An 11120-nucleotide genomic window follows, 5' to 3' on the forward strand; every position below is an offset into this window, starting at 1 on the left:
CTTGGTCACTCTTCCCCATATAGAGAGTTTTTTTGTTAGTTTTGTATCATGGATTGAACTGGGGGGGGGGGGGCAGGTGCTCAACTCCTTAGCCACATCTCCAACCCTTTTTATTTTTTGAGATAAGGCCTTTCTAAATTGCTAAGGCTGCTTAGGGCCTCACTAATGTGTTGGGTAAGTTGTTGAAACTAGCTTTGAACTTGTGCTTCTCCTGCTTCAGTCTCCAGAGTCACAGGGATTACATGCAATGTGCTGGTGGCCATCTCCCATATAATAACAGTTTATAGTTAGATAGGCCTGGTAGCACAAGCCTGTAATCCCAGCTACTGGGGAGATTGAGGCTGATCTGAGGCAGAAGAATCAAGAGTTCAAGGCCAGCTGAGCCTGGTGGCACATTCCTATAATCCCAGTGGCTCCAGAGGTTGAGGCAGGAGGATTGCAACTTCAAATCCAGCCTCAACAAAAGCGAGGCACTAAGCAACTCAGTGAGACCCTGTGTCTAAATAAAATACAAAATAGGGCTGGGGATGTGGCTCAGTGGTCAAGAATTCAATCCCCAGTATCAAACAACAACAAAAAAAGAAACAAAAAGTTGAAAGCCAGCCTGGGCAACTTAGTGAATCTCCATCTCAAAATAAAGAGGACTGGTTCAATGGTACAGCACTTACCTCACCTACCTAGCATGCACTAGGCCCTGAGTTTGATCCCCAGTACAGGGGGGTTAGGGGACAAGTTAATAATTAAGGTTTTGGAGTTCTTTCTATGTATATGTTAGTGATTTATTCACATCACCTCATGAATTCATTATTATTAACCCCACTTTATAAGGTAAGAAAATTGAAGCACAGAGGATGATTTGCCTGTGCTTTCATCATTAGTGAAAATGGGAGCAAGAATTCAAACACAAGACAGGCAACACACACACACACACACACACACACACACACACCAATCCAATCCAATGATGGAAATCTGGAATGGGAGGCATTAGGGGAGACGGAACCAAAGGAAAGAATTCTCGAAGCCAGCCATAACTTATATACTTATATAGTAAGAGTCTAGTCAGCTCCCCAAATCTTTTATATGAGGTCTCAGCCTACCTAAGCCCTGAATCCTACCTAGGGTTGACCAGAATTCCCATAGGGGACTCTAGTCCCCAGTGACCATATAGCTTGGCTCATTCTACATTGTGCATCACCAGCAAAGGACTCAGCCCCCAAAATGCTAATAACAAAGAGATTTTAATGCATAAGGCACAGTATAAGTCTGAAATCATTAGGTATCCTCATACCCAAAGGGCCCAGCAGGCAGAGCAAAAGCAGGAGAGATGCTGCCCCACTCCCCACTGCTGGACACCCTGGAGAGCCCCCAGAAGAGTAAGGGGATCCAGTCTTTGGCATGGTGCCTGGGGAGCAGGTAGTAACTAGCATGGTCCCAGCTACCCCTCTGGAGGGGTACTGCCACTAAGGGGCAGCTCTTTGGTCTAGAGAAAGTTTGTGTGAATGTCCAGGGGTCAAGCTCTGTGCGTCAACAGGATACAATGCCCCAGGGATGGGCAGTCGCTGGACAGTCTCCTCATCCCTCAGGGACAACACGTGGGCTTCTTTTTGCTGGCAGTTAGGTAGAGGTTGCTGTCATCACTATTGATGCCTAAAGAAGGATGAGAAATATGTGAAGTAGGGATTGCAGTTCCCCTGGCTCTCTGACACCCTCAACCAGGTGGACACTCACGGACAATATCTCCAATGTGCCGAGCCCCCGATTTCTCCAGCTCAGCCAGCACATTGGCCTCAAATGTCAATGCTGCCACTCGAAAGAAGAATTCTCGGACATTCTCACCTGACATGGAAGCAGATGGGTGCTTAGTGGCAATGCCAGGTCTGAGGCATTGGGCACAGCTAGAGGTATATGAGTGAGAGGATAGGTGGGCAGGAATATAGAAAGCCTGAAGCCTCCACTCACCAGTGAGAGATGAGACTGCCCAGTATTCAGCCTTAATCTCTTGGGCCACCTTGAGAGCATCCTTCTCCATTAGTGTATACTGAGCAGAAGTCTGCAGGAAGGTCAGAGTTAGATGTGGGGGGTCCCATCACCAAGTTGGGAAGTCCCCCCACTAGCACACTCACACTCAAGTCCTTCTTGGAACCCACGAGGAACAGAAGCACACTGGAGGGGTCATTCTCCTTGAGCGCATCAGCAAGCCACTGCCTGCCACAGATGGTGGACAGGAGTGGGGAATGAGTGAGCCTGACAGATTCCTCCCACCAATATATTTATATGCCTAATTTATTTCTCTGATCCTAGATGCATTCTCTCTGCCCCTCCAATACCCACTTGTTCTGGGGATTGAACCTGGGGCCCTGCCTGTGCTAGGCAAGTGCCCTGCCACTAAACTATACCTTCAGCTCCCCCTAGATGTATTCTTCTTTTCCTCTGACCACCCTCCCTTCCCCGATCCTCCCATTGTGTTCTAGCATCCTCACATACTTGGTATGTTCCAGGGACGCCACATCATTTAGGTTGAAGACAATGATGATGGCTGGAAGAATGGCAGAAACAATATCAGGTTGACAAGAAAGACACCACTGGATCAATCCCTGACCCTCCACACTCTAGATCAGATTCTAGGAGCACTCTTAGACCCACCTGCCCCTTATGGCCCAGTCCCTACCTTGAGCTCCACGATAGTAGGTTGACGCAATGCATTTGAACCTCTCCTGACCAGCAGTGTCCCAACTGGAGGAAGAGCAGAACCAAGGAATGTGGGGGCATGGTTATAGGTGCTGGGGCAAGATAGCTGGAAAGGATGAAGGAATTACTCACAGCTGGAGACTGAAGGGGACACCCAACACTTCAAATCGTTCCATCTCAAAGTCCACTCCAATTGTAGCTTTGTAATTCTTATCAAAGGTGTCTTTACAGAACCTGAGGAAACATCCAATGCTCTGACTATAGCCCAGCATATCTTACTAGGCGTGACTCCACCCTGCCCAGCACCCTTACCTATTAATGAGGCAAGTCTTCCCCACTGACAGGTCCCCCACCACAATGACCTTGGAGATCTTAAATCTGCTGAACACAAGAGTGAAAAGGATGAGTGAACACCAGTTTTTTAACCTAATGGGTTTGTTCCTGTTCTGTTATTTTAATAAGGATTAAACCCAGGACCTTGTACATGCTAGGCATGCTCTCTACCATAGAGCTACACCCCCAACACTGAGTAGCCCTGTGACTTTGGACAAGTTACTTAAGCCTCTTTGAGCCTCAATTTCAACACTGATTAGTGGAGATTTAACATATATTTTAATGGGTTGTCGTGAAGGTTAAAATGAGATTTATGTCATATATTCTAGGGAATGTCTACATCTTCTCCCCATTTTAACATCTCTCAAATCAGAATCCATCTTTAGTGGTAGTGTTTTCTATTTGATAAAAGACAGTAGCATCTGTTGGGCATGTAGCACATGCCTGTAATCCCAGTGGCTCTGGAGGATAAAGCGGGGGTATTGAAAGTTGGAGGCCAGGGCTGGGGTTGTGGCTTAGTGGTAGAACGCTTGCCTAGCATGCATGAAGCACTGGGTTCAATCCCCAGCACCATAATAAAGGTACTGTGTCAGTCTATCCATCTACAACTAAAAATATTTTTTTAATTTTTCTTAGTTATACAAGGCTCTTTTAATGTCTTTGTTTTGTTTATTTATTTTTATGTCGTGCTGAGGAACAAACCCGGTGCCTCACAGGTGCAAGGCAAGCGCTCTGCCACTGAGCCACAATCCCAGCCCTAAAAATATTTTTAAAAAGAAAAAAAAAAAAAGTTGAGGCCAGCCTCAGCAACTTGGCAAGGCCCTAAACAACTTAGCAGGATCCTATCTCAAAATAAAAAGTACAATAGAAAATGGGGGGACTGGGGATGTGGCTCAAGCGGTAGAGTGCTCGCCTGGCATGTGTGTGGCTGGGGTTGGATCCTCAGCACCACATACAAACAAAGATGTTGTGTCCGCCTATAACTAAAAAATAAATATTAAAAATTCTCTGTCTCTCTCTCTCTCTGTCTCTCTCTTTAAAAAAAGAAAAAGAAAATGGGCTGTGGATGTAGCTCCATGGTAAAGTGCCTCTGGGTTCAAATCCCAGTTTAAAAAAAGACAATAGCATCCAACACACTGCCTCCCACACAGAAAAAGGCTCTTTTAATGATGGCAACTCATTAGTATTACCCTCCTTTTTTGGGGGGGGGGGGGTACTGGGAATTGATCCCGAGGGCTTTACTACTGAGCTACATCCCCAGCCCTAGCCCTGTTTATTTTTATTTTGAGACAGGGTCTTGCTAAATTGCTAAGGACCTCACAAAGTTGCTAAGGCTGGCCTTGACCTTGTGATATTCCTGCCTCAGCCTCCAGGTACCACCACGCAGAGCTACTATTTCCTTTTATTTATTTATTTTTAAAATATTTTTTAGTTGTTGATGGACCTTTATTTTATTTGCTTATTTATATGTGGTGCTAGGAATTGAACCAGTGCCTCACATGTATGAGGCAAGCGCTCTACTGTTGAGCTACAACTCCAGCCCCCTACTATTTAACCTTTTTAAATCCACAATGAGACTTGTCCCATTAGGCAGCGTTTGTCCCTGCCCTGAGGTTCAATGGATGGTATGGGACCATTTCTCCATGTTGAATACCTTCTCTACATCTGAAATCCAGCAACCCCATTTCCTACAACTCACAACAACCCTGGGAGGAAAGCAGGCTTAACAATTAGCTGGCAGGACTGAAATGGGTCCCCACGAGTGCAGTGGTGTACATTTGGTATGTCTTCAGGGTTTGGGGGGCGGTCTTTCTTTCATTGTATAGGATATCCCTAACTCACCCCACGGTGCCTGTCCGGTGCTCCTGGCAGGCGCAAGTGACGCGGGGGTGGAAGTCTTTGCGCACGTGCAAAGCGGCCTCCTTCCTCAGGCACTGAAACACAGGCAAGAGAATGGGGCTCAGCCACTCCAGACTCTAGTCCCGCAACCAAACAACTCGAGTGGGGGTGGGGTGGGAAGCGGACCACCCAGAAGCTACAGGCCTTGCTGGGCAGCAGGGCTGGGCCGTTGTCTAACTGGTCTGGTGCCGCCTATTCCCCGCCCACGCCCTATAGTGGCCAGAAACCCGACGTGGCCCTGGCGCCTACCTGGGGCAGCTCCGCCAGGACGCGGTCCCTCCGCACCGGCGCCAGAATGTTCATCTTGCCTGCGGACTTGCGGGGCACCCTGAGAAGGCACCGAGGCCTGATCCGACCCGACGGCCCGGCCGCGTAGAGACCCTACTATCACCCGCGGCCGAGGGGTCCCGACTATAACTCGGGGCCACGGGGAGCCGACGGGAGCCCGAGGCCTCGGAGACGCTACGACCACCGCAGGCCACGGAGATGAAACGAACACCTGGGGCCGGGGAGAACCCACAATCACCCGGGCCCGTGGCGTCCCAAAGACGACTCGGGGACGGGGAGACCCTTCGGCCGCCAAATGGGGACGCGGAGTCCCGTCCGGGGAGGCCCGAACCCGCGCTGATCCTACAATAACGCGGGGCCGTAGAGTTCCTACGACAACACGGGGCCGCGGAGACCCGACGACAACTCGAGGTTGAGGAGGCCCTACCATAACAGAATGGCCTGGGGGCGCGGAGCGGCCCCGCCACACGGGGTCAGTGTGGGAAGGGGCGGCGCTGCCAAGGCCGCTAGAGGAAGGGGCGAGGGGCCAGGTCCGGCTGCAGGGCCTCGCGTCCCACTTTGCTCGCGCTCAGCTACTGCTGTAACCTGATCCCCGGAAATTCCTGGAGAAGGGCCGCCCCCTACCCCTCTCCCAGCGGCTCCTAGACTCGCTGCCCGCCCTCGCCTCCCCCTCTCTTCTCCTCCCCACTGCCCAGACTCGGACTACCCCTTCAGACGCTCACCCCACACCAGGACCGCCCCCACGCAGACTGGAGCCCATCCAGATCGGGATCCCCTAGGCCGTTTTGCCTGCACCTCGGTGCTGGGTTACGTCTTCCTGGAGACCCTTACCCAGCTGAATTGGTGATGGGGAATCAGTGATTACTGCGCAGCATCTGGCAAGGACCGCGAGGAGGAGAAAGGGGGAGAGAAGGGGCCCAAGGAGAGGCGGCGCTTCCCTCCTCGATTCCTGGCCCAGGACATGACTCATAGAGTCTGCCCCTGCTCGCCCTTATGCCCTGGGAGGTGTGTGTAGAGGGGGAGCACGTAAAGGGTGCCAGAATCAGAACAAACTGCCCAGTGGGCAGTTTACGAAGTCCGATGTCTTTTCCTTCAAGGCTGCTATGTAGATCGAGGGGTAGTAGGGCTGATGACTAAACTGCCTCCCTGGATGGGAAAGAAGGACTAGGTGGACTGAGAAACTTCGCCCTTCTAGTTGTCACCATTCGGGGATGCAGGGACACCCCTCTGATAGGGCTCATTTTGCTGTCCCCTTTGGAACAGTCTTCTGTCTGCCCCCAACCAGGACTTTTCTTTTTGCAAAGTCTTGCCAGATAGAAGAGAGGCCAATTTCACCAACAAAGGGACATTTGGCTCCAGAAAGGAAGGGTGAAGACAGAAATGACGAAATGGGGGAAGATTAGACACAAACTCTCAGAAGAATATCCGAGCATTATGAAATCTGTGTCTGGGTGCTCACAGATATGCTTAAAGAATATTATCAGAGCCTGGAAAGATGGTGCATGACTATTCCCAGCAACTGGAGAAGCTGAAGCAGGAGGATCACAAGTTTGAGGCCAGCCTTAGCAAGTTAGATCCCGTCTCAAAATAAAATATAAAAAGTGCTGAGGATGTAGCTCAGTGGTAAAGTGCCCTGGGTTCAATCCCCAGCGACAAGAAGTAAGAGAAAAAACGAAAAAAGTATTATCGGAAAAACGTAGAAAAACTGTCAGGGTAGATGTGTACCTCCTCCCATACTTTGCAAATCATTGGGGTATTTGCTGAAGCACATCCCTCTCAGGGCCTCAATTTTCCAGGAATGTTGTCTGAAGGAGTTAATTTTAGGCAAATCCTGCTCTGACATTCTAGAACTCTGCTTCACCCGCTCCTTAATCAGTCTAACAATATTTCGTCTAGTTTGCAGTGCTACTCTTCTCCTGGCGCTGCAAACCTCTTGGGCAGACATTGGAAGTTGCTCAAGATGGAAAGCACCAGGACCTATCCACAGGCCCAAGCAAAGAAACACACATCTGAAAAACTACAACTTCCAAGAAGCTTTGCGGCCTTACGAGGGGCGGGGTAGCGCATGCGTAGCCCTGCCAGCAAAGACATCCAACTATAATTCCCAGAGGGCCATACAGCACAGGTTATCCAATCATCTCTAAGTAAACAGCATCGCGAGTCTTCAATGAGATTTGGCACTATAAGCCCATGGGACCGGGCCTCGTAGACCCTTTTCACCAAGATGGCGCCGAAAGCTAAGAAGGAAGGTGTGTGTTGTGGCTGGGGACCGCAGTGGGTTTTCCTGGGATGTCAGCAGAACGAACGGCCTGGGAGGACAGTGGTTGAGTTAAGCTCCTGGAGAACTTTCCCCGGAGCCGCGTCCTGGGGTTGGGCAAAACTGAGGCATATGTGGGCCGCGTGGACCAAGCCGCATGGGCTGGATTCCAGTAAGGGGGTTGGAGAGAACATTTCCCGCATCATCCGTCAGTGAGGCCAGACAATTGACTCTGGGGAGCTACACGCAGTCACAGGCCAGTACTCTCATTTATCCAGATATATAAGGAATTAAGCGTCTTCAGCATTACTCATTATTTTGTCGTATTCAGCAGGGCTGTATGCCCCTCTCCTTCGGAGTTACGTGACGGTATGTATAAAACTCTTTAACACAGATCTCGGCAAAATTTGGGCGTTTGATCAGTACTAGTTGGGTTTTTTTTTCCTTGTATCCTTGAAGTTGCTCCAAGTTGATTATCTTCGCTTCCGGTATCGTGCATATGATGGAAAAATCGTAATCTCCTGAGATTTGTGAAGTTTTCAAAGGAACCACTGATGCACGTGTTGACAGAGGCACTCGCTACGAGTCCTGAGGCCGGAAGTGGCCAATTTCTGAATTCGCACCCTTTTTTTTTCCCCTTCTCTCCCAGCTCCTGCCCCTCCCAAAGCTGAAGCCAAAGCAAAAGCTTTGAAAGCCAAGAAAGCAGTGTTGAAGGGTGTCCACAGTCATAAAAAGAAGAAGATCCGCACGTCACCTACCTTCCGGCGACCCAAGACATTGCGGCTCCGGAGGCAGCCCAAATATCCTCGGAAGAGCGCCCCCAGGAGAAACAAGTCAGTACTGCTCCTATACCCATGAGAATATTTTTCATTGGTGATTTAGGCAACCTGGAATATGGCCTCTCCAACACGTTGATATCCGGTGTGCTGCTCTGATGCGAGCTTTCTTTCTGCCCTAATTAAGAACGAGGAAACTATTTGTTTTATGGGAATTGAACATAGGGCCTTTCTTGTCTGCTAGGCAAACGCTCTACCACGGAGCTACAATGCCTATCCTTTATTGTTATTTTTGAGAGGATCTTGATAAGTTGCCAAAGCTGCCTTCGATCTTGTGATCCCCCTGCTTCCGCCACCTAAGTAGCTAGGATTGCAGGTATTTGCCACTGTACCCGGCTCAGAACAAGAGACGTTTTGCATTATTGACGGGAATTAAGGCAATATACAATCTATCAATTTTTGTTTGGATTACTTATCGATTCACATGTGGTCAGAGTTTGAAAGACCGCTTTATTGGTTGTATGAAGTAGAACTAGAGAGCTGCTTCTTATTTTGTAATTCCAATTTTAGTTACTTTCTGGTGACACTTATTACTTCTGGGGGTTTTGTTGTTTTTTGGTACTGTGAATTGAACCCAGGGCCAATTTACTTCTGAGCTATATCCTCGCCCTTTTTTGAGATTGGGTTTTTGCTAAGCTGCTGAGGCTGGCCTTGAACAACTCCTGCTTCAGCCTCCCAAGTTGGTGTGGTTACAGGTGTGTGTGGTCCTGGGTGACCTATTGCTTAAGAGTGAGAATGTGAAATTACAGAGTCTCACCGAGTTGCTTAGCACCTTGCCATTGCTTAGGCTTGCTTTGCTTTAAGATGTCCATCCTCCTGTCTCAGCCTCCTGAGCCGCTGGGATTATAGGTATGTGCCAGTGTGCCCAGAAGAATTCAGTAATTTTTATTTGTAGCAGTGATAGTCTACCAACAGTGTAAAGGAATTTCATTCACTCCCAAAGTTCAGGCTAGGCTCAGGAAAGGTTCTGGGGATGGGGTAAAAGCTGTTGAAAAACAGAAGTTAAGAGATAAGAATTTAGTGTGATAAGAGATGAGTCCTGACCTTGCTTCAAAACAGGAAAATAGTCTCTGGCTGAGCAGAGCCTGGTTTTGTCCATTTAACCAATAAAAAGTTGGTCTTAAGTAGCTCCCAGCCAGCATGGTTGTGCATGCTTGAAGTCTTAGCAACTCTTTAGACTGAGGTAGGAGGATCCCAAGTTTGAGACCACTCTAAGCAACTTAGCATGATCCTGTCTCAAAAAAGGGCTGGTCAGTGCCCCTGGGTTCAATCCTTGGTACCAACAAAAATCCCAGCAATTCTGGGAGTCTGAGGCAGGAGGACTGCAAGTTCCATGCCACATGGGAATGTAGCATGTATGTAGTGGTAAAGCACCCTTGGTTCCAATCCCAAATACAAAAAATGAAAAAGAAAAAAATCAACTCTTGAGTAATGCCACTTTTTAGCAACCAGAGGTAGATGAAATGTTTGGTCCAGGCTTATAGGGAAGCACCAATATAAAACTCTAGCAAATGAAAGGGTTCAAGTAAAAGGTGAATCTTCAGTCATTTAAGGATGCAAGCCCTCGGGTTAAACAAAATGCATAAGGGATCTACCTACAGGCTGAGAATTAAGATCCCTAAGATTCAGGGTGCAGCTGATGACAGCATTTAGCGACCAAAGTCTGATGAAACTGATTGCTACTTATTGTCTGATGCACCTATGCTGTATTGGCCTAGGGTTCCAAAGGAAGGCCCATCCTTTCTTACACTGGGCCTACCTAGGCCAGGTGACTGCAGTTTGCTTCTTCCCCTAGGCTTGACCACTATGCCATCATCAAATTCCCTCTGACCACTGAGTCAGCCATGAAGAAGATTGAAGACAACAACACACTTGTGTTTATTGTGGATGTCAAGGCAAACAAACACCAGATCAAACAAGCTGTAAAGAAGCTCTATGACATTGATGTGGCCAAGGTTAACACCCTGATCAGGTGAGTGGTGACCATGGAATGGGAGGGAGGAGGCTGGAGCTATGGAGGTCAGACATTGATTTTACAGTGTACAAACTCCCTGCTATAATTATAATCTTTTTATGGAGTGTAGACCTGAGCAAATTGTCTTAAGATATTGTTCATGAGGTTAATCAAATTCTGGATCCCTACAGAGGAGACAAAGCAGTTTTGTCAGATTACCTGGTTTATGTCTTGAATGTAGTGTTTCCAGTAAAAGGAATTTTTTTTTTTTTTCTTTTCTAACCCCTCGGTGCAAATGATGGAAAATTCACTATTTGGAAAAGAATGACATGAACAAAGGAACCACTGATGCACCACAGGATTAGGGGATGGGGAAAGGGATGTTGGGAGGTAGGGACATGAGATCAGCAAGGACTAAGACTTCCTTCTCCACCCAGGCCTGATGGAGAGAAAAAGGCATATGTTCGACTGGCTCCTGATTATGATGCTTTGGATGTTGCCAACAAAGTAAGCTTACTTCTTTTGCTACAAACTCTGTAATACCCACTCCCTGGGTGTAAGTGATGTGTCTGTTAGTGACCAAAGCCTGACTTGCTGATTAGTCATAACTAACTGACTGTACCCCTATCCTTGATAAGCCCTACCCTCCTGGTCTCTCATATTTTTCCTTTTTAAAAACATGACAGTTCCAATAATAAAACTCCCTTTTGTTTTTCAGATTGGGATCATCTAAACAAAGTCCAGCTGTCTAATTCTAAATATACTTTCTTTTTTCCAACATATATGTGCTTCTTGTCTTTTGTTTGGGCTGGGGAAGGTCAGATAGTGAAATACACCAAGTTAACTAAGTCTCTTTAAATCT

At 47.9% G+C, this 11120-nt stretch overlaps 2 protein-coding genes and 4 non-coding genes across 7 annotated transcripts; 5 read left to right on the forward strand and 1 right to left on the reverse strand.

The window, feature by feature from the left end:
• Positions 1–1222: 1222 nt before the first annotated feature.
• Positions 1223–5310, reverse strand: Rab34 (RAB34, member RAS oncogene family). 2 transcript variants are annotated; one of them, XM_076869542.1, is made up of 10 exons: positions 5173–5310; positions 4867–4958; positions 3004–3069; positions 2824–2925; positions 2672–2736; positions 2488–2539; positions 2127–2208; positions 1963–2053; positions 1732–1839; positions 1223–1650 (listed from the first exon to the last, which is right to left on the reverse strand). In XM_076869542.1, exons 1-10 carry the CDS (start codon positions 5224–5226, stop codon positions 1583–1585), a joined length of 780 nt encoding a protein of 259 aa, XP_076725657.1. In that variant the 5' UTR covers positions 5227–5310; the 3' UTR covers positions 1223–1582. The 2 variants fall into 2 exon arrangements, with proteins under 2 accessions (XP_076725657.1, XP_076725656.1); XM_076869541.1 differs by having other exon boundaries at positions 3004–3072.
• Positions 5311–7355: 2045 nt separating this feature from the next.
• On the forward strand, positions 7356–11081 carry Rpl23a (ribosomal protein L23a). The gene is made up of 5 exons (XM_076869545.1): positions 7356–7460; positions 8118–8301; positions 10100–10276; positions 10696–10765; positions 10977–11081. The coding sequence occupies exons 1-5, from the start codon at positions 7436–7438 to the stop codon at positions 10989–10991; spliced, it is 471 nt and encodes a 156-aa protein (XP_076725660.1). The 5' UTR covers positions 7356–7435; the 3' UTR covers positions 10992–11081.
• On the forward strand, positions 7962–8028 carry LOC143411067 (small nucleolar RNA SNORD42). Its single transcript, XR_013092787.1, has one exon. It is a non-coding gene; the product is annotated as a small nucleolar RNA SNORD42 (small nucleolar RNA).
• Positions 9934–10004, forward strand: LOC143411075 (small nucleolar RNA Z17). The gene has a single exon (XR_013092793.1). It is a non-coding gene; the product is annotated as a small nucleolar RNA Z17 (small nucleolar RNA).
• On the forward strand, positions 10548–10612 carry LOC143411068 (small nucleolar RNA SNORD42). The gene has a single exon (XR_013092788.1). It is a non-coding gene; the product is annotated as a small nucleolar RNA SNORD42 (small nucleolar RNA).
• LOC143411077 (small nucleolar RNA Z17) lies at positions 10812–10881 on the forward strand. Its single transcript, XR_013092795.1, has one exon. It is a non-coding gene; the product is annotated as a small nucleolar RNA Z17 (small nucleolar RNA).
• Positions 11082–11120: the final 39 nt, after the last annotated feature.

This window comes from Callospermophilus lateralis, chromosome 11 (genome assembly GCF_048772815.1).
Source record: "Callospermophilus lateralis isolate mCalLat2 chromosome 11, mCalLat2.hap1, whole genome shotgun sequence".
In the NCBI taxonomy this organism is placed as follows: Eukaryota; Metazoa; Chordata; class Mammalia; order Rodentia; family Sciuridae; genus Callospermophilus; species Callospermophilus lateralis.